Source organism: Rhodofomes roseus (assembly GCF_022264815.1).
Source record: "Rhodofomes roseus strain CIRM-BRFM 1785 chromosome Unknown C8Q71scaffold_49, whole genome shotgun sequence".
NCBI lineage: Eukaryota > Fungi > Basidiomycota > Agaricomycetes > Polyporales > Fomitopsidaceae > Rhodofomes > Rhodofomes roseus.
Window position 1 is genome coordinate 1 of NW_025953005.1, and position 19881 is coordinate 19881.

The following is a 19881-nucleotide window of genomic DNA, read 5'->3' on the forward strand; positions in this document are numbered from 1 at the left end:
CTTCTCCATCCTGTATGACTGTGTTGGAGTGCAGTAAGAGAGAAGATGGGATTAGGATGCTGGAACCAGAGGGAAAGTTGATAACCAACTTGAGGTCCCATGGAACCAGTTGGCCACCCTTCTTGGGGTCAAAATCACCTAAGGCCACAATGAGACACCAGCCCCATGCCAGATTGGCATAGACCCTGTGAGGAACTGTCACCACAGGTCTTGATTGGGCAGAGGTATTGACAGTCTTGCCTGCCCATGTGGGTGGTCCATTGCCTGGCGGGACATTGGGTACCAAATCAGGTACCGGGCAAGCAACGTCTGGAGGGTGCCTTGCATGTTGTTGTGCAGAGAGGGGGCCCAAGTCTCCATGCAAGAACTGCCAAATTGCTCGAAGTGCTGCCAAGCTTTGGAGCAAATGAAGTTGGCGATGACTGGGATGTTGGAGGAAAGCTGACTGAGGTTGTGCGGTTTGGTCTGGCCCCCACTAAATGAGATCCCAAAGTCGACTGCAACAAAATCACCTCGTCGATGCTCACTGTGCTTCTTCTAGAAATCTCTCTCCAAAGCCTTGAGGTCATTGATTAGGTCGTCTGTGACCTTATGCCACATCGCATCTGCAGGATGCCCAGCAAGAAGGGCAATCACCCTCCCTTCATGGTCGAGAATGGGCACAGCAGTCCTAGCAAGCCTCAGTATAAAATGTCACAACACAGGAAAAGCACTCACATTCCATCCCACTCCATGTAATCAAATCCTTGCTCAATCAAACTTTCCAGGGTTGTCTCCTTGTGCTGTCCTATACCCGCCTTGGTCTCATTGCGCCATGCTGAGTAGCCAGTGCTTGTGACCGGCAAGCAGTCCAGTTCAACTGTCAACTGGATAGCCACTGCAGAGATTACATGGCGCTGCCGCGACCACTTTGTACTTGCTGTGGTGGACGACCCATCCCCGTGCATCTCCTGCCGCCACGCCTTGGTGTGTGCCCGACTCCGCCTCACATTGCGTTTGACGTGGCTCTCCTGAACTGCCTCCCGTACAGCTGCTGCCTGCTGCAGCTTCTTGGCCTTCTTGGCCTTCTTTTTAGCATGTGCACTAAGTTTGTTGCGTGTCTGTTTGGGCTTGACGCTGGCAGCTGCCTCATCATGTTCTGTATAACAACTGTATGAGCTCAAGTGCAAGAACATGACCATGTAGATTACATACCTTGTTCTTCTGCAGTGTTGCTGACCTCATGATCCCCTGCACTGACCCCCTCTGCCATGTCCTCCTCTGCCATGTCCTGATCCATCTCCTCCCCAGCCAACCCCTCCTCTGCATCCTGCCGGAAGCTCCTGGGGTCCCGGAAATGGTCAAAAGCTGTTTCTAGGGCCTCCTCTAGGCTGAATTGTGCTTCTGTTGCAGTGAAAACAAGCCCGCTGTAGCCTTCAACACCATTGTGGAAGCCCATCCTGGAACCTTAGTGATTAGTAATTTGATTTTGCCATACTTGGAGCTGCTCACTGATGCCCAGGTATGCCAATGAAGATGCCTTGAGGAAGAGAAGCACAGCCAGAGCTGGACTAAAGGTGCCAGGTCAGAGAGCAACTTGAAGAAAGAAAAAACTTGCTGTGGCACACCCTCAGTGTGGCATTGTTTGGTCCTTACCTAGAATGGCAATAAAGGCACTATTCCGAGAACTGAATCATCCAACATGAAGGTAAATGTGATTTATTGTGGTTGAGAGCCAAGCCCTATGTACACTATAGCTAACTATGTACATGGTTTGGTGTTCATGTCAACCCTATGACAATTGAGAAATACGCACGGCTTTGGACTCAATCTCAACTCACCTAGGCACGGAGGAGATAGCACATCCCCGCCACAACACATCCACTTACACACAAGCTCTATCTGCCGCCAGTGCAGATGCCGCAAGTCAACTTCGACCGCGCCCTTGGGCTCCAGCAGCTTGTCAATCTTAACACAGTCTGATGTGCACAGGCAATCAGCAAATAGGAAGTTGTGCAAGTTACTTGGAACTGCACAAAGGCAAAAGACTGGCATTCTGGGGCATCTGTGTGACAGGTGGGCAATACTATGTCTGCCCTAGTAGATAAGATTAGATTTTCTGTACTTAGCCATCTGCCTTCCTTATTGGGAAGCAATCTATTCTTACGCCTAAACTACCACGTCATCCATGTGCAAACCCCGCGCCATCCAAGTACATTCAGTTCCCTTCTCGGCCTGTGCTCCTTGCCATGCCTAGGAACCATCCTAGACAAGGCTCCTCGCCTGTGTCCAGGACTCTCCCTCAACATGGCTCCTTGCCCTTGTCTAGGACACACCCTCGGCCTGGCTCCTCGCCCAACCTAGGACACTGCAACTCACATGCAAGGCTCCTCACCCTGCAATGGCTGTAGCAGGTGCTCCTTTCCCTGCCAACAACATCACGACCTCACAACATCCTCCCCGGTTGTGCCGCAACCACCAAACGTCAGGTTCACGGGCAGTCCGGCCCCCCAATCTAGGGTTCCAGGCCTATGAACTCTCACAATCTGGGCTGGCATATAAACATAGTCATGCTGAGTTGTAAAAAGTGATGCTGATTGGTGTGAGTTGTGGGCTATATGTACATCCTATGACTGTGCACAAGTTAGCCTGAATTGTGGTGAGTCACAGGCTTATCTGTGTAGCCTGTTCATGTAGAAGTGAGTGTTGCTGGCTGCACACCATACTGAATGTGTTGAACACAGCGAGCACATCTTCTTGTACTATACAATTTGGTCTTGGGACAGCAACACGGGCCAGGCTATTTGCAGTGAGTTCTGGGGTAGAGTAACCATCTGGACAATCCATGTTTAAAAGGACAAAAGGGACAAGTGTAGCAGAGATCAGCTCAGGCTTGATATGATTTCACATGACATGTGAAGTACAGAAAAGACTACAAGCAGAACAATGGATACATGGATGGGGATGATGATATGATGGATTTCAATTTGATGCAATATGATAGCGATATGGCAGACTTTGACAGTATGACCAGCAATATGGGGAGTTTCTGAGCCACATCACTACATCAGGCATAGATGATCTATACAGCACAAAGGTGTGTCCAAAATCCCAGTGGGTTGCATACTAGTGGACATGGTCCTCCCCCTACACAATATGCCCACCTGCCAAGCATGAACAATCACATCTATTGCTCCCAGAATAATCAATCCAAGGAATCTTGCGCAAATTCTTAGTGGGTTGTGTGCCAGTGGTCGTGCCCCACCCTTGGCTGAGATGCCCGCAAACCAAACAAGAACAGCTGCAGCTATTGCTCCCAAATTTGGTGCCCATAATCCTACATATCAATGGGCCATATTGACTATAAAGAACTTTCCCCAACATTGTAGCAGTTCACATATTAGTGGTCACGGCCCTCCCCCTTGACTGGGATGCCCGCCACCTGAGAAGGAACGGCTGCAGCTATTGCTCCCAAACTTCATACCCGTATTCCTACAAAGGAATGGACCATATTGACGATAAGGAACCTACCCTGAGATCTTAGTGGTTCACATGCTAGTGTTCATGGCCTCCTCCCCTTGGCTGACAGGCCACCAACAAATCGAGAACAGCTGCAGCTGTGGCTCCCAAATTTGATACCCATAATCCTACATACAAATAGATCATATTGGCTATAAAGAATGTACCCCAGAATTGTAGTGGTTCACATGCTAGTGGTCATGGCCTCCTCTGCCTTGGCTGACAGGCCTGCCAACTGAGAAGGAACGGCTGCAGCTATGGCTCCCAACCTTTGTACCCATGGTCCTACATACTAATGGATCATATGAGCTATAAAGAAGCTACCCCCAAATCCCCTTCCTTGGTCTCCTAGAATATGCCCTCCTGCCCATGGTACACATTTTTTGCCCATAGCACCAGCATCAGACCTCCAATCGCCAAGTGGCTTGGCACCAATGGTCACACATACAAATGAAGCATTTTGCTATAAACAAGCTTCCTGCCAAGTGCTGTTGTTGTGGCTCTGCACATAGCAAAAATGCGCCTATTAACAAAAAGAATTGCCCACTGCTTGAAAACCGGTCTGCTGATTTCCCTGAAACTTTGCACCCATCATCTACATGATATAGACGTCCTACATACCACCTTTCAGCCGGACAATCCAGTACCCTCTTTTGTAATTAATTCCTAACTGACCCCTATTAAAGCTTTACCAGCTCCTTGGATATCAGAAACTCCCCACTAGACCTGCTAGACGGACTTAGCAGCATCTCAGACCATCCTCCCCATCCAAGGACAATTAGAACCTAAGGTCCCTACATTTAGGGTTAGAGCTAGTGCTCTAGGTGTCACGCTTCGCATACCAGTTGGTGTGAAGTAGCAGGCTGTGACCTGTCGTGTCTCAGTCTCATGTGGTTACGTCATAAATTTGGCTGTTTGATTGGCCATGGTTCTGGTGGGGTTGCCATGTTATTCTGGTGTCAGCGCTATGGTTCCCTCCGGTTTGTTCAGGGTCGGCACTTAAGTTGTGTTGGTGATTGCTGTGATGGATGGTGTCTAGGACTGGTGGTTTTATGTGGTATGGACACGGTGTACATGTTGTACTATCTTTTGAGGTTGTTCTTTGCCCATATTAGGTCCATTTTAGGATATCGTAGGGATGTGATAGTCCCTCAGTGTTGCAGGCTTTGCGTACACTGCCCTTTTAGCACATGTTGGTTTCGTCCTTGTGGACTACTTGTCCCCCAGGACCACGTAGAGGTCTGCGCAGGACTTCACCAGTATTGGTGAGGCCCTCCTGGGGGAATAACCATCATTTACTGAGCATACAATAGCTCTTGTATCAGTGCTGAAAGCATCTGGTCATAACGAGTAAGAACACACTAGAAACTTGGGAATAGTCCGTTTAGTAGATACAGTAACACATGCTTCTAAAGCATTAAAATGTCGGTAATCAATACCTCGGTACTAAAACAATGAAAGCACTACATTGATGTCCATTCAATGAAAGATAAGGAAAGTCGCATAAGCACATAACAAACCTTCACACATGTTTGTGCACTCTGAGGCTATCAAGCCTCTAACCCTAACAGCTCCACCCTCAGCAAGTAAACAACATACCTCAAGGCTTATGTGATTGCCCTTTGGGTATTGTCCACACCCAGGACACTTGCACTTGTGTACCAATTTTTGTTTGTTCTCAGGCCATCACATCATGAGGGCCCCAGAGAACAATCACCAAGTTTACTATCAAATTGGGAGACATGAAGCCCACCCCCTTCACCCACTCCCCTGCCTACAGTCGTGCCTACTATACATGTGTTGCTGAAAGGACACCAGTCTGCCCTGGCTTTGTGAAGATGCTCTTGGGCATCATCATCCCGATCTAGGTCGAGTCTCGTCGATGTGCGGGAAGAGACGTGCGCGAGACGTACCACGTAATTGGGCATGTCGACCTGTGCGCCCGTCAGCACCGACGACAGAGACAGAGGGAGACGCGACGGACGACTTCGTGCATGCGCAGGTCTCCGGCGACACTGCAGAGGATGTACGCGTCCTCGCGCTCGAGGCCGTGCTCTACTGCTAGGAGGGCGATCATGTGGCGGACTGCGGCGCGGGCGGCTTCGCGGATGTCTGCGCAGACGGTGTCAGGACGATGGCGGGGTGTGCCGCGCAGGCTGCGGGCGAGGGTGGACTGACCGGGATCGACGCCGGTGGTGCAGTAGTACGCCTGCGCAGGGGCGGCGGGAGTGGAAAAGTGGGGCGTGTTGACGACGGCGGTGCGGGCGGGGTGCTTGAGGACGGTGAGGCGGACGGAGGCGCGGATGGACGTCTCGATGGCGGTGCCTGGGGCGGTTCAGAGAGTCAGAGGGTAGCGGGCAGGGTCACGTACCGCAGACCTCTGTGCGGCGTGGGATCAGTGCGACGCGGGGATGGAAAGCGTGGAGGGTGCGCACCTCCGTCGCCTTGCGCGGCGTGGCCGTCCTGGGAGCGGGAGTCAGGTGCTAGTCGTGGACGCGAAGAAAGACGCACCCCCATCGAGAAGAGCGCGCCGGGGACCTCGACGGGGAGGTAGAGCGTGGAGCCGGCGGTGAGATGGCGGGTGTCGATGTTGCCGCCGGTGGCGTAGGGCGGGATGGTGGAGTGGGGGCCGGGGGCGGCGCGGGCGACGCCCATCTCGCCGGCGAAGGGGCGGAGGGGGATGCGGATCCCGCTGTGGTCGTCGAACGCGGCGTAGCCGGCGCCGTGGGCGTAGTCGTGGAGCTGCCATATCTTGAGGGCGGGGCGGGGAAAGTCGGCGGCGAGGAGGCCGAAGCCGGGGACGTTGGCGGACCAGCCCCAGGGGACGGAGGGCGCGATGGCGAGGACGTCGACCTGGAGGACGTCGCCGGGGGCAGCGCCCTCGACGTAGACGGGCCCGTTGACCTGGTCGAGGCGGGCAAAGTCGAGGGCGGCGACGGAGGCGGGGGTGCTGGCGGGGGCGAGCTGGCCGTTGGAGGCGTCGAGGCAGTCGAAGGCGACGGTGTCGCCGGAGTGGACGCGGACGGCGGGCGGGATGCTGCGGGCGGTCAGCGCGGGCGGGCGGCGGAGCGGACGACGTGCCTGTTGTCCCAGGCGAGGTGCGCGTGGGCGCGCTTGACGGCGTGGATGGACGACATGGCGGTCCTAACCCTAGCGCAGTTCTCGGCGGCGGCGAGGCGTGCGCGGCCGAGTGCGCGGGAGACGCGAGTGCGCGGGAGACACGGCCCGTGCGCGGCGGCGGCGTGGGCGACGGCGACTACGACGGCGGCGGCGACTCCTCTCCTCTCCTCCTCCTCCTCCGGCAACTGCCCGCGGCGTGGGACAGAGGCAGTGCAGGATTGATGGGTGATAGGCAGCTTGGGCTGTGTGCGCCGCTGTGATCGCCGCTTGTCCATGTCCCCGCTCCTTTGCTCTCGCCCGTGCCATGGCCTCCTCCCTCTTCGCCTCCTCCGACGCTGACGACCCCCTCAGCAAGGCCCTCCAGCCCCCGCCCGACGAGTCCCCCGCCGACCGCGCGCGCCGCCTCCAGCAGCTCAAGGACGCACAGGCCATCAGCCACAAGATTGACGAGGACATCCAGGAGAGCCGCAAGGCGTTCGAGCGCAGGAAAAAGGCCATCAAGATTCTCCTCCTCGGTGCGTCCCCGTGCGCCGACCACTCTGCCCGCCGCCGCTGACCCCGCCCAGGCCAGGCAGAGTCCGGCAAGAGCACCACCCTCAAGAGTCCGTCTCCCGCTCCTCCGCGCGCGCACCCACTCACCCGCCCCAGACTTCCAGCTCGCCTTCTCCCCCCAGCACTTCCGCAGCGAGCGCACCGCCTGGCGCACCATCGTCCAGCTCAACCTCATCCGGTCCGTCCGCCGTCCCACTCCTCTCCGCCCGCTCACCCCCTCCAGATCCATCAAGCGCCTCCTCGAGGTCCTCCAGGAAGAATGGGACGACTCCACCCAGCCCCTCCGCACCGGCGCCCCCGACAAGGGCAAGGCCAAGGCCGCCGCCCTCGCCCCCAACCCGCCCTCCGCCCTCGCCGCCGCAGGCCGCTCCCCGCCAAAGGCCACCGTCCGCTTCAGCACCTCGCCCCTCACCGACCAGCACCGCCGCATGCGCATGCGCCTCTCGCCCCTCGTCCCCATCGAAGAGCAGCTCACCCGCCGCCTCCTCCCCGACGCCAACGACCGCCTCCAGGACGTCTGCGTCCGCGCCGGCAGCGGCTGGAAGGGCCTCCTCGCCGGCCTCCAGCAGGACGGCGGCGCAAGCAAGGAGCCACGACGCCCGAGCACCGCAGACGGCAAGAAGGACGACCCCACCGCCGTCCTCGCCGCCTGCAGGGACGACATCATCGCCCTTTGGGAGGACCCCGTCGTGCGCGCCGTCCTCAAGCGGCGCGCCGTGCGCCTGCAGGACATGCCCGGATTGTGCGTCGCCCGCCGTTCCCTCTCCGAGCCCCACTCACGCGCGCAGCTTCCTCAACGACGCCGCGCGCATCGCGACCATGAACTACGAGCCCACCGACGGTGCGTCGCCCGCCCTTCTCTCGCTGCCTGACTTCATTCGCATCCTACAGAGGACATCGTGCGCGCGCGGCTGCGCACGCTCGGCGTCGAGGAGCACCGCTTCACGATGGAGAGCGGCGCGCTCCCCGGCTCCGAGTGGTACATCTACGACGTCGGCGGCAGCAGGAACAACCGCCCAATGTGGATCCCGTACTTTGACGACATCCAGGCCATCATCTTCCTCGCGCCCCTCGCCTTCAACCTCATGCTCGAGGAGGACTCCAAGGTCAACCGCCTGGTGCGTGCGATGAGCCGCCATGCGGTGCGCGGTGACTGACGCGCGCGTGCAGGAGGACTCGATCATGCTCTGGAAGGAGATCTGCCAGAACCCGCTCCTCGCCAAGACGACGCTGATACTCTTCCTCAACAAGGTGCGTGCCCTTCCTCCCTCCTCCGTCTGCCAGCGCTCCGACAGCGCGGACGCCATGCTCGTGGCTGGCGTGACATGCGCTGACATGCATGTCCGCGCTCACCTTGTGTTCTTGATCGACACTCGACATCACTGATGATGTTCCTCGCGCGGTGCGACACGGCGGCTCATTGCCCGGCGCCGACGCTGCCCGTCTCGTCTCGAACATGTACTTACACCACCGCAGATGGACATCCTGCAAGCGACGCTCGCCGCTGGCATCCGCGTCAACAAGTTCGTCCCCAGCTACGGCGACCAGCCCAACGACGTGCAACACGTCACAAAGTGTGCGTCCCATCCGCGCGCACGTCCGGCGGTACGCGTACTGACTGCGCTGCGCCGACGCTAGACTTTCGGGACAAGTTCCGGGGGTATCACAAGCGGCTGTCCCCGCAGGCGCGCTCCTTCTATTGGCACGAAACGTCCGTCGTCGTAAGTCAAATTCGCGCTCGTCCCGCCGGTGTCGTCGTGCACTGACCACTCTGTCATGCGACAGGACACGCGCTCGACGGCCGCGATCCTCGTGGGCGGTGAGTGACTGCACTGCTTTGTCGTCCGCGGCGCTGACGTCGCCCGCAGTTCGCGAGGGCATCCTGCGCGCGCACCTCCAGAGCGTCAACGTCATCTAGTCGGCGCGACGTCTGCAAGTGTTCGTTCAAGATGGGTCCCCCCTCGACGCCTTGCGACACCGCCGTCCGTGATCGCCTGCCCATCCGTTGTACCAGGTGTCCGTCTCGCACCGCATCCTCGCCGAGCACGGGCGAGTTCCATTCACGCGCGCCGCGCCGCCTTTGCCAGGCCCCGCGCCCGCCGCGCCCCACATACCCACCCCGGCGCTGGTCTACCACGACCGCCGCCTGTCGCGCTCTCGCACGTTAACGTTATTGCTTCCTGCGCACGCACTATGTTTATAGCCCTAGTCACCTTCCACTTGCCGCTTCTGCATCTCACCTCGTCTCCCCGGAATAAGGCGTCCCGGTACCTCAGTAATCAGCGACATTGCATCATCACGCGTATGCTTATTAGATCGGTCTATGTTGTAGCTACCTAGTCAGTGTACTAATCGATTGCATCCGGCTTTGGGTTGTTCGGATCTCGTCCTTCGGTGTGTTGTTGTGTGATGCTGGTGGTCGACCGTTCGATCTTGGCCTCGACGCGGTCGGGTGCTGTTCTCGTCCGCATCGTGTGGACCGTGCCCCGAGCGTTCCCGCCGGCGCGAGGCAACGCGAAGCGCGTTCGCGTCCAGCCCAGTAATCACAACGCTCGCCCGAGTCCACGGCTGGAGTGACACCGACCGCGACGTCGTCGACGTCGACAGGAGATGGATCGCGCCTGCCCATCTGCGTGATCATCCAGGGGATCCGCAGCTCACACGCCCAAACGCTTCGTGTCGGCCCTCCCGGGGAACCTGGAGTGTGGTGCTTCAGTGATACGCTGGTAAGACCGTCAGATGTGATCATGGGTCTGTCGGAAAGGCTGGCAGATGTCGCTCCAACTCAAGTCGGTGCGTCGGTTCTTTGGTATGATACATTCAGTCGTTTGCACGTCTTTGCTCGTATCTCCTTTGCCCTGCTGGTGCGATTTCAATGTTCCACTGTGACGATGTACTACTCGCTGTTGGCAGAAGCACAATCACAATGCCGGGATGCGCACTTCCAACCCGACTCGACATGATCGCATCGTGTGGTTACCATGATACATCCGGCTATGCAGTGATGAGCTCTACTAAGACGATGAGCTGCTTGACATGAATGCGAGCGGAAACTTGGACGACAGACCTGAGCAAGATGGTACCTCAGAGGAACTGCCAATGTTTGATCTCCTCGAAGCACGCGAGGACGACGGCGCGATTGTCCAAGGGGGTCATACCCTCGATGTAACGGCGAGCCGGCCGCGGCACTGCAGGTACATGAGCGAAGACAACTGTCTCTCGTGCGGGATATTCGCCCATTTGAACAGCACGAACAAGGTCGAGGGTGATGGGGATCCTGTAGAACGTAGGCATCGTGCCCTTCATTATAATCCCGCATATGACCTCGCTGGCGAGTGCGCTTGCGCCGAGACAGCGGATGCGTGCGTGATTGTTGTTGGAGAAGGCAGCGACAGCGACCGCAATGAGCTGAGGCTCTGAATCGGGGTGATCCGCATGCCGTTTGTCTTCTTGAACGAGAAAGCGTGTGATGTTGGCGTCGTCTACGATACAGACATCCGCCATGGCATGTCTCTCCTGACCGCATATCCAGAACGGCAGGTCCTTCCTCGTCCTAGTGATTCTACCCGCAGCTCGGCCAACGAAACCGAGAAGCCTGAACAGTGCAACAACAAAATCGACGACGGCAAATTCCTCGTTGCAGCCTCGAGGGGTCATGGCAAGCTCCATGGTACGGAGAAATGTATAGGAATCGTCGTGCTCCGCGGTAGAGGCATCCGGCACACTGAGGACCTCTTTAACATGATCGCCCTGAGGAAGAGACAGATGCGACGTATCGAAGAAACTTGTACTGTCTTCATAGATAATTCGGATGTTGTAAGCCAGGAGGTCATTCGGAGTCCAGTCATCGCCCGCCTTCGGCGCACGTCCGATGTTGGCCATTTTCCACCTATCGCAAAGACCGGTGAGCCCAGCAACTGATGTTGAGTAATGTCAGCGGTTCTTACAGATCCCAGAGTGGCGTATGAAGGTGAGGAAGCCACCTGCGTCGAGTCGCGTATCGATGAAGCTAGCCGGAATGGGGCCAATCAAACGAGACCACACATGGACCTACCGCCTCCTCGTAGGACGCCATCCTACGTGGACAGCGAAGGAGCATCAGAGGACGCAGTGAACTCCTCTGTTCTTGTGTTGTTAATTGTAGGCAATAGGAAGTGATCATGTCCATACCGATTTATCCTCCCCCCGATACTGTTCGGCATCCTCCATCTCGCTGGACAGGCACATGTCCGGCGTAAAAAGCATGATATACGTGAAGATGCAGTCGTTATATGACACATAAATGCGCGTGACTCTACATGATGTACCGTGAATGCGCTGAGCAGCAGGATAGCGTTGCGAGAGCAGAGGTAATAACGACGATGAGGAGAAACAGAAGGGCGATGATTCGCAGAGGAAGGATACCAATGCACGATGCAGGGTGTATCAGAACGAATGTCCAATGTAAGAGAATAAGTACGTGAAATAAGAAGTGGTATGAGCAGACGCGTACGTCAGGGATGAGGGCCTAAGGGCGACGTCGCTCTGGACGGTGCCGAGGACGGCGCGGATCCGACGAGTTGGACACTCGTTGCGAGTAGCGATCTCAGCTCGACGATGCACTCGCTGCATCGCGCATGCACTTCCCGTGCATTCTCGAGCAGCGGCCGGATGTTCTCTGGCGTCATCGCCAATTTTGAGTCACCCAGTTCTGCCAAGCCCGAGCCAGCTTCCGGATCTGTGACTACTTGCGGCGGCGCGGAGCGCACACTTCCGGTCTGACCACCCTTAGGGACACGCTGTCGCGACCCGCTGGACTGTCGTCGACTACTTGGGCTCGGGCTGGGCCCAGTAGTACGTTCGGTGCCTCGGGAAGGTGGGCGAGCTTTTCGGCTGCTGGTCAATTGTTTGAGGCGCGAGGTCGGTGAGCCAAGGATAGACGACGGAGGAAGGGCTGAGGTAGAATGTGGTGACGGTTCATTACTCCACACCGACGATTGCGAAGCTTCGGGAGAGCGCGGTGTGATAGGGCGGCCGTGGCGGTCTCGATCGTGGGGATGTCGCTGGGTGAGGTACGGTGACTTGCCTTTGTCTTTCCTCAGGCGTCCACGGACAGTGGCAGTACCTGTCGTATCTGTTGCTGTTGATTTTTCCAGCATGCGTGCTGCCCGCTCCAAATCAAACGCGGACTCGACCTGATCCCAATCCTCCTCGCCGTCTTCCTCCGTCAGCCCGCTAGCCCCGCCTGACGTGGCGGAGCTCGGGTTCGACGAGCGCAGGTCATCAGACGACTGTTCGTTGCTGCCTGCGTGAGACTTGTTCTTCTGGCCGATACGGAAGATCGACGCTAGGGAGGGACGGCGAGGAGATGATCGGTGGAGGGACATGGACGTTGCGTAGGGCGAGTTCGGGTGACGATCACGTTCTCGCGTGGATTTCATCGACTCGGGACCTGTACTCGTCTTGGCACGTCTCCTTTGTACCAGACTCTGGTGCCAGGATTCCGTGCCCATGTTGTTGATCGAGCTCCCAGTGCTAGCAGAGACAGACGTCGTGGACGGAGGAATAGGTGACAGCGATGTCGGGGGGTTCTCGGCGTAGCTCTTCTTCAAACTCTTTAGCATGTCTCGAATCCCGCGCATGCCTAACTTGCTGCTCCTCCGCTTCTGCTTCTTGGCGGCAGCGGCTGCTGCAGACGCGCCCAAGCCGCTCACCTGAGTGCTGTCCTCGCTAGGAAGCGTGACAGTGCTACTCATGGGATCACCCCAGTGCCACGTACGGTTCACTTGCGCCGAGCTCCAGTCCTCTTCCGGAATAGGTAGACGTGAATCCATCGTCGCGGAGCTGTCGGTGTTATTGAGCATGTCACGGAGCAAAAGCAGCTGCCGAGAACTAAGGTCGTGTCTCCCGGTCGACGCACGCCATTGCGCTGTATTCGGCGGACTCGCAAGTGGGGGAGAGCTCACCGTCCCAGGTGCAATTATGATAGGCTTGGGTTCATCACCTGCGAGAGTGACAGCCCGTTCACGGCTTTTTCGACCGTCAGGCAAGATAGCGGGTGCTGAAGTAGACGCTGGGTCAGGCGTCGGTGCGGACGAAGGGTGTGGAGGTGCACCGCTCCCCAGCTCAATAAGTAACTCTGCGCACTCCCACGATATCTGGTACTTGCTTTCGACGGAGTGGAACACGATAATGAGCTCGTGAGGTGACTGCGGGACGGGCGAAGGGGCCGGATTGGTGTTCGAGCGTACTCTTGAGGATGGCTTTGGCAAGCCGAACAGGGTGGGTGTGAGAGCCCGAGACGGTGCGCCAGGAGGTTGCTCGCCGTACATAACGGACTGGATTTCGCCGACAAGCGAATGGTACGTCTGTTGCAGCTGCTTCAATTCTGTGGACGGCAGAATCGATTCAGTCATACGAAAGACGACAAAGGAACTGTGTGCTCACGCTCAATGCTGGCTGCAAATTCCCGTACCATCCCGAGATCCCTACGCAGTCCGACCTGTGCCTGACTGATCCTCGCAGGGATCTTCAGATCGCCCAACGAATTCCTTCTCGGGACGGATCCACTCCCGACATTCTCCACTTCCTTCGGAGGTTGCGTTGCCCTACCTAACGACGCTACCTGCCCCGGAGACGACGCAAGCTTCGATTTCGTGGGCGACGGCAGTGGTGATGGGATGGGCGACATCGAAGGTACGACCTCTGCCGAGGGACGAGATGCCAGAGGGGTCGCCGAGCGGGATGACGAGAGCGCTGGATGAGAGCGGGACGGCTCGAGTGTTGGGTGTGGCTTGAAGAGCTTGCTCAAGTCTAAGTGGTCACGCCTGGCGTCGCGTGGGGGTGATGGAGGTTGGAGCTCGATGGGCGGGAGGAGAGGCGCATCCTGCGACGTACGAATCACCCTCGACGGCGGCCGAGGTGTCGTGTCCTCCGCCGGCTCCTTCTCGGCGCGAATAGTCGCAGCACCGGACGACTTGCGCGTCTGCTGCTCGGGCACCTTGCTGGGTGTGCGCTTGTGCTTGCTCGTCGCGCCGAGGCTGATGCGCCGCATCCCGCCCATGAAGCTTCGACTGCCCTCCTTCGTCTTGATCGACTCCTGTTCGGCTGACTCGGTTTCCGATGGGCCCTGTGAGTCTGTGACACGCCGTCGATGTGGGCCTCGGTCCCGCCGGCCCTCGCGAACGGTCATGCTGCGATCGCTCCTACTCACATCTTCCACACTGGCTGATGCCACGCTCGCGGATGCTGAACGTTGCTTGGAGCTCGCGCGACTGCTCGGCGTCGCTGGCCTCCTGCCGAGGTCGTGCCCGTACGATGCGTGCCGCGGAACAGGCGGACGTGAGCTCGCCCAGCTTGACCCAGAGCTCGACCCCTGCGAGCTCGAGGGCTGCAGCTGCGGCGCCTGTACTGACATGGGTCGGGACGGTTTCCGCTTCGGCGTCCCGAAAAAGAGAGCCGACGAAGACACAGTGCTGCCATCCGTAAGCCTGATCGAGCCCGTGTTGTCGGTATTGAGGTCCTTCGAGTGCGTTTTGCCCTTACGCGGCGACGTCGGTGGAGTGCGCTCGATGCCCGCCATGGCCAGCAGGCGGTCTACACTAGTCTTGTGCTCGAGCGTCACCGGAGCGGGAGGCGGAGGCCCCGGCCCACCGCCGCCGCCACCGCGAAAAAACCAGCTCCCCTTCGATTGCGACGTGGCTGGTGGTGACGAGGGGATGGATCCCGCGACGGACTGCGGACGCGAGACCTGCTCTCGCCCGCGCTCGGGCTCCCGCGCCCTCTCAGAGTGGTGCTCCTGCAGCGCGACCTCCGTCGGCCCCGTACTCGCGCGTTTCTTGCGACCCGCTCCCCACTTCTTGCCGACCGAGCCGATGCGCGAAAGCAGCGGGGTCTTGCTTGAGCCGGCAGAGGGACCGGGGGTGATGGGCGGCGGGACTTCGGGGGGTAGGTCCTCGAGCGAGAGACTGGCACGCTTCTCGGGCGTCGTGGGCGCCTGTGTCAGTGCTTGGCCGAGGTCGTCAGGGAGCTCCTCCAGCTCGTACACGCCTGGGGCCCCATTTGGCGGGGGTCTTGACTTCTTGCGCAGACGTCTCCGCTCGCGGTGAATGGGCGGGCTTGGAGGGAGGAGCGCAAGCGCCGAGTTGCCCGTCGAGAGCAGATGGGTGTGCGATGCCGTTGAATACGCCATAGAGTCGCGATGGCCATTGGACGAGACCGGCATGGAGAACACCGATGGCGTCGGCGAGTGCGGGAGGGACGAGGGCAGGGGAGGAACTGGAGGGACTTCACCGAAATGCAGGGGCACACCGCGCGTCTTGGACGTAACCGTCCTGTCCTCCTCCGACGCAGCGAACCCGTAGTCGTCCTCCTCGTCGTCTGACGATCCCCACCTCGCCTTGCCCTTGGGCGAGCGGCCGCCGTCGGCAAAGTCCTCGTCCCAATTCTCGTGCTCGTCCGTCGCGGCGTGCTGCACGCGCGGCCGCCCACGCGCCGGCGAGTCTGTGCTGTCGCGGAAGTCGTCGTCCCAGTTCTCGTGCTGCTCGGACGACCGCTTGGACGGCGTGGAAGGGCCCGCCTCGGTCCAACGCTTCAGCGTGTTTTTGCGGTCCTTGGAGAGCGGTGTCGTGGGCTCTGCGCGTGCGCCGTCAGGTAGGGCACCATCGCCGCGCGAGTTGCGCTGGTTGAACTCGAAGTCGTCGTCCCAGTTCTCTTCGGGACCTGCTGGCACGCGGTGAGCAGGCGATGGTGGCGCGTTGGAACAGCACGCACCTTGTGTGAGAGGGACTGGCATTCGCGCTGTGAGTTCTCGTGAGATCGTTACGATGGTCGTTGAGGAGGAAACTTGAGCGCGTCGAGAGCGGCGGCGGCGGAGGACACGTTGGGAACGGGGCGGTCGTTGGGCGAAGACAAGACGTTCGAGCGCGCGTCGCCCGGCTATTGGCTGTTGCCTTTTTGGGGCTACGCGCGCCTCGTGTAACAACCGCGACCGGGCGCCTCCTCAATGTTCAACTAAACAGTCACGCAAGTGACCTAACGCGGTCTTTCTCCATGTCGTTTCGCATGCTTGAAGCGCAAAATTGTGGGCATCGGTGCACACGGCTCTACTTGCAGGGCGTCCGTAGGGCACTCGTGCGATGTTATTCGATGCTGCCGTGACCTGAACCTAAGCTAGGCTCGAAGGCAGCGATGTGTAGTTTTAGCGAGGCCGAAGCGTAGCCTTGGTCTTTGCTGGGAGGGTATTCTATATGGTCTAGGCAGTGCAGGTCCGCATCATAGTTGCACTAACGCAGTGCTAAGTAATGCGTGAAGAAGAACACATGCAAAGAAATAATCAGGAATGCTGAAGGCGAGCAAGGACTCCTGCCGTATCAGCAATCTCATGTACGTCAGACGCGTTTGAGCTGGCTCTCCTTTACATAGCGCACCGGGGACGCATGCCAAAGTCCAAGTTGATATCAAGAACCTTGGCATGCCGGTCTGAAGTAGCATCGACGCGATGATTTCTTTCTACCAATAGCTCATGCGTAACTACGGAAGTACTACAAGTGCTGTTCGGTTGATAGCAAACAGGCATGGCTAAGGAATAGCACAACAAGTGACCAAGACAGGTCCTGAAGCATTGTATGAAAAAGCTGCCCCGTCAGCCTGAGCCCGTGGCGAAGCCACGGGTTTACGATGCTCGTCAACTGTTGCTCAACATGTCAGATTAAAGTAGCAACTCACATTAACGCCGCAGCTCGGCGACGATGAGTACGAAAGGGTTATCATGGTGCCTGCGCAGTGACCCGGCCGCATGTCCTCCTGCCCGCATTGCCCGCATCGCGGTTTGCGTGCGGATCGGATGCGTGTAACGCTCGTGGATATGCATCCAGAAGTTGATTACTTCGAGCATACATCCATCCCAGTCGCAGCGGACTTTGACCTTGTCCTTGCGCATAGAGGGCTGGGCTTTGACACAGTACGCCTGCTTCGGATGTGCTTGGATCGCGATATTTGTGCGGCCGACTTGGGCTCCACAGCTCAGCCCACATGCACGTAAGATGCGTTGCTTCATCCTGTCATTGCGTTGGCCGGGCGGACTGTAATGTGCGATTCAAACACTCGATCAGGTTATACTATTGCGGACAGACAAGGGCTGGGCATACCGGATGAATTCACCGCGGTTGCCATTAAGCATGTACAAGCTGTTCAAGTTGCAACGATACTATTTCGTTGACGATGAGCCAACGTATCGGCGAGACTGAACATGGTCCTCGATCTGCTCAGTGTAAACGCGAATCGGCCAGCCGTCACTTAATGACTCAGTGAGAGCGGGCATTGGTCGAACTGGCAACCATAATGTGTTAAGCTCAAGAATTTGGTACAAGGGAACGGACCCACCGTGAAAGCACTGAAGAAGTCTACGAGCTGAGGCTGGATTGAACGGCAACGTCAGGATCATACAACAATTCATTGTGGATGCACCACATAGATACGAAACATCCGCCGGACGCTCTGCCATTAGCCTACGGCACACATCAAGGGGTCATGCACGTTAACAGCCGCCTGGGCAGAATACCCTCGTGGGCCTGTGGCCAAGGTGACTTGAAGGGTATCGCCAGACCGAGCGGGTGCGCGACCCCGAGCAGGTGGAGAGAATCTGGGCTTGATCTCGTGTCGTAGAACTGCAAGTTCCCCGACAGTAGCTCTAAAACCGAAAGGAAAGAGACTGCCGCAGTACAAAAGCTTGGTGAGCTCGTGCACAGCGTGGTACGAAGGTTCGACGGACCTAAACTCGTTCATGGGCATACTCACCCACGTCGTAGGGAGGAAGGGGTAGCGGTATCTACAATCTTTGGATTCCTGGTGTTGTCACAGAGCACTGGCATCATGCATACGCAAGTACACCTGTCACTGAGCTCAATCGACGCTCAGCGCGAGTTTGCAAGACACTGTCCAGTCGCACACACTGTGAAACGCCCAGGATTCGTCGCGAACAGCCAGGAACGAGGAAAAATGTACATTCCGCATAGTGGAAGAGAACAATATTGGAAGGGAGACAATCCACGATGCTGCAGTCGTTCCATACGCGATGTCCGGTATTCAGCGTGGTTTTGACTGGCCCAGGAGACGCCTAGGGCTTCCGTGGGTACGTCCCTGTACTGCATGCAACATGCCCGCACAGTAGACAGACTAGTGATGAGCAAAGTTCAATACACAGCAAATGCAATTAGCTACGACCAGACGCGACAAGGAGATATAGATGTGTACGATGGTTTCAGTCATCGCCAATTTTGGGTGCGAGGTAGTACCGGATGTGGCCTTGGCCGAACTCATACGAGACCTAGGGAGCCCGATCAACAACCTGATGGTGATCTGAATCGGGGGGAAACGCACTAGCAAAGGAACGTCGTTGCTCATCATGAGCTGCACGATGTTTGATAGCGAGCCACTCTTTGAAAAGTTGACGAGGTACTTCAAGCTGAATGTCAGGTTGACGTGGGCGTTTATCTCGATCTTAACGCCATCGGCCAGCTCGTCGTCGTCGTCCTTCTTTGCCTTCTTGGAAGGCTTGGAGCTCTGCAGCGCCGCATGAGGTTACATCCACAGAGCGCTACCTGACACATACCTTCGCCGGCGCCTTCTTGCGCTTTTTGCTCGAAGACTCCTCCTGTTCATCGTCCTCGTCCTCGTCCTCATCTCCGCCCTTCGGCTTGAACTCCTGTTCCTCTTCATCTTCCCCATCCTCGTTCATCTCCACGTCCTCACCCTCACCCTCCTCCTTCTTGACTTTCTCCTTCTTGATCTTCTTCTTAGGCTTCTCCTCGTCCTCGTCTTCCTCCTCTGGCTCGTCCTCCTCTTCTGGTTCCTCGTCCTTCTTCGACGACGACGCGCCGCCCTTGCGGGAGCTCGCCTGGGTGTCGCGGAGGAGGATGTTGCCGTTGGCGGCCTCGCCGTCGCTGATGAAGCGGATGCCCTCCTTGGAAACCTCGATGCGGACGGACTCGCCAAGCTGCGAGAGATCGCGCACGATGCGGCCGAACTCGTTCGCAGGCATCGTGACGCGCGCGTCGTAGTCCGTGTCAGGGATGTTCAGCGCGTCCGCGTCGATGTCCATCAGCTTCATCTCGTACTCCGCGATCCGGTCCGTGTCTGTGCGCGTACGCGTGCAGGTTAGTTCGGAGCGCAGGGTTAGGCGCGCCACGACTTACTTCGCGCCTCGTACGTCAGGCTGAGCACGTCCGCGTCGTCGTTCGCTTTGAGAATGCATACGTCGTCGTCCTTCGCGCACTTGAGAACCTTCGTGAACGACGCGAGGTTCACGCCGAGAGGGATGGGGCGGTCACATCTGTACCGCTTGAACCCCGAGGCCTTGAGGTTGACCGCGACGAGCGCGACGTGCGAGTTGTCCATTGCTTGGAGGTTCTGCGTGACACAAGAGGATGCTAGATATCAGCAAATAACGCGTAAAAGGGACGCGTTCCACGCACCAGGCCCTCCTCATTGCACTCAAAGTTGGCGTCGGTGACGAGCTCTTTGATGGCTGCAGGCCGTGGTCAGCGGTCAGGGTTGGGTGCCACGCGCGTCGGACGCACCATCGAGCAGACGCTTCAAAATAGCTGCCTCGTTGAGACGCGCTTCGAGCATGTTGGGTAGTGAGCAAGAGGTGTGGCGCGGGGCGAGAGAGATGGAGGCAGACTGAGAGAGGCAGACGCGTCGAACGGCGAGAACGCGTTTGTGACCGAAAGG

General features: G+C 57.9%; 6 protein-coding genes across 6 annotated transcripts; 1 reads left to right on the forward strand and 5 right to left on the reverse strand.

Moving 5' to 3' along the window:
• Positions 1-537: 537 nt before the first annotated feature.
• C8Q71DRAFT_728486 (uncharacterized protein) lies at positions 538-2034 on the reverse strand (the record flags this gene model as incomplete). Its single annotated transcript, XM_047921957.1, has 7 exons — positions 538-670; positions 718-1138; positions 1195-1446; positions 1492-1550; positions 1796-1820; positions 1869-1958; positions 2004-2034. 7 exons carry the CDS (start codon positions 2032-2034, stop codon positions 538-540), a joined length of 1011 nt encoding a protein of 336 aa, XP_047772354.1.
• A 3253-nt stretch (positions 2035-5287) lies between these two features.
• Positions 5288-6635, reverse strand: C8Q71DRAFT_799947 (Formamidase; the record flags this gene model as incomplete). The annotated part of the gene is made up of 7 exons (XM_047925933.1): positions 5288-5362; positions 5412-5432; positions 5483-5610; positions 5677-5823; positions 5934-5961; positions 6010-6535; positions 6580-6635. The coding sequence occupies 7 exons, from the start codon at positions 6633-6635 to the stop codon at positions 5288-5290; spliced, it is 981 nt and encodes a 326-aa protein (XP_047772355.1).
• A 287-nt stretch (positions 6636-6922) lies between these two features.
• C8Q71DRAFT_863765 (G-protein alpha subunit) lies at positions 6923-9088 on the forward strand (the record flags this gene model as incomplete). The annotated part of the gene is made up of 11 exons (XM_047928226.1): positions 6923-7133; positions 7185-7220; positions 7267-7348; positions 7394-7912; positions 7959-8011; positions 8062-8288; positions 8341-8421; positions 8647-8746; positions 8809-8891; positions 8956-8989; positions 9039-9088. 11 exons carry the CDS (start codon positions 6923-6925, stop codon positions 9086-9088), a joined length of 1476 nt encoding a protein of 491 aa, XP_047772356.1.
• Positions 9089-10058: 970 nt separating this feature from the next.
• C8Q71DRAFT_457732 (uncharacterized protein) lies at positions 10059-11366 on the reverse strand. Its single transcript, XM_047918662.1, has 3 exons — positions 11118-11366; positions 10238-11059; positions 10059-10181 (listed from the first exon to the last, which is right to left on the reverse strand). The coding sequence occupies exon 2, from the start codon at positions 11050-11052 to the stop codon at positions 10255-10257; it is 798 nt and encodes a 265-aa protein (XP_047772357.1). The 5' UTR covers positions 11053-11059; positions 11118-11366; the 3' UTR covers positions 10059-10181; positions 10238-10254.
• A 7-nt stretch (positions 11367-11373) lies between these two features.
• C8Q71DRAFT_792797 (uncharacterized protein) lies at positions 11374-16053 on the reverse strand. The gene is made up of 3 exons (XM_047925430.1): positions 15922-16053; positions 13597-15870; positions 11374-13537 (listed from the first exon to the last, which is right to left on the reverse strand). The coding sequence occupies exons 1-3, from the start codon at positions 15941-15943 to the stop codon at positions 11664-11666; spliced, it is 4170 nt and encodes a 1389-aa protein (XP_047772358.1). The 5' UTR covers positions 15944-16053; the 3' UTR covers positions 11374-11663.
• Positions 16054-17961: 1908 nt separating this feature from the next.
• Positions 17962-19848, reverse strand: C8Q71DRAFT_819223 (proliferating cell nuclear antigen, N-terminal domain-containing protein). Its single transcript, XM_047926146.1, has 6 exons — positions 19728-19848; positions 19623-19675; positions 19344-19557; positions 18761-19284; positions 18529-18711; positions 17962-18475 (listed from the first exon to the last, which is right to left on the reverse strand). The coding sequence occupies exons 1-6, from the start codon at positions 19777-19779 to the stop codon at positions 18410-18412; spliced, it is 1092 nt and encodes a 363-aa protein (XP_047772359.1). The 5' UTR covers positions 19780-19848; the 3' UTR covers positions 17962-18409.
• Between the last annotated feature and the right edge of the window lie 33 nt (positions 19849-19881).

Excerpts from the sequence above, each read along its gene's own strand:
- C8Q71DRAFT_819223 (XM_047926146.1), bottom strand. The coding sequence starts at position 19,779 with ATGCTCGAAGCGCGTCTCAACGAGGCAGCTATTTTGAAGCGTCTGCTC. Across the intron at positions 19,676-19,727 it reads TTTGAAGCGTCTGCTCGATG|CCATCAAAGAGCTCGTCACC; the intron begins GTGCGTCCGACG and ends CACGGCCTGCAG. Across the intron at positions 18,476-18,528 it reads GCAACGACGTTCCTTTGCTA|GTCTCGTATGAGTTCGGCCA; the intron begins GTGCGTTTCCCC and ends CGGGCTCCCTAG.
- C8Q71DRAFT_792797 (XM_047925430.1), bottom strand. The coding sequence starts at position 15,943 with ATGCCAGTCCCTCTCACACAAG. Across the intron at positions 15,871-15,921 it reads GCCAGTCCCTCTCACACAAG|GTCCCGAAGAGAACTGGGAC; the intron begins GTGCGTGCTGTT and ends GCGTGCCAGCAG. Across the intron at positions 13,538-13,596 it reads ATTTGCAGCCAGCATTGAGC|AATTGAAGCAGCTGCAACAG; the intron begins GTGAGCACACAG and ends TGCCGTCCACAG.
- C8Q71DRAFT_457732 (XM_047918662.1), bottom strand. The coding sequence starts at position 11,052 with ATGGCCAACATCGGACGTGCGCCGAAGGCGGGCGATGACTGGACTCCG.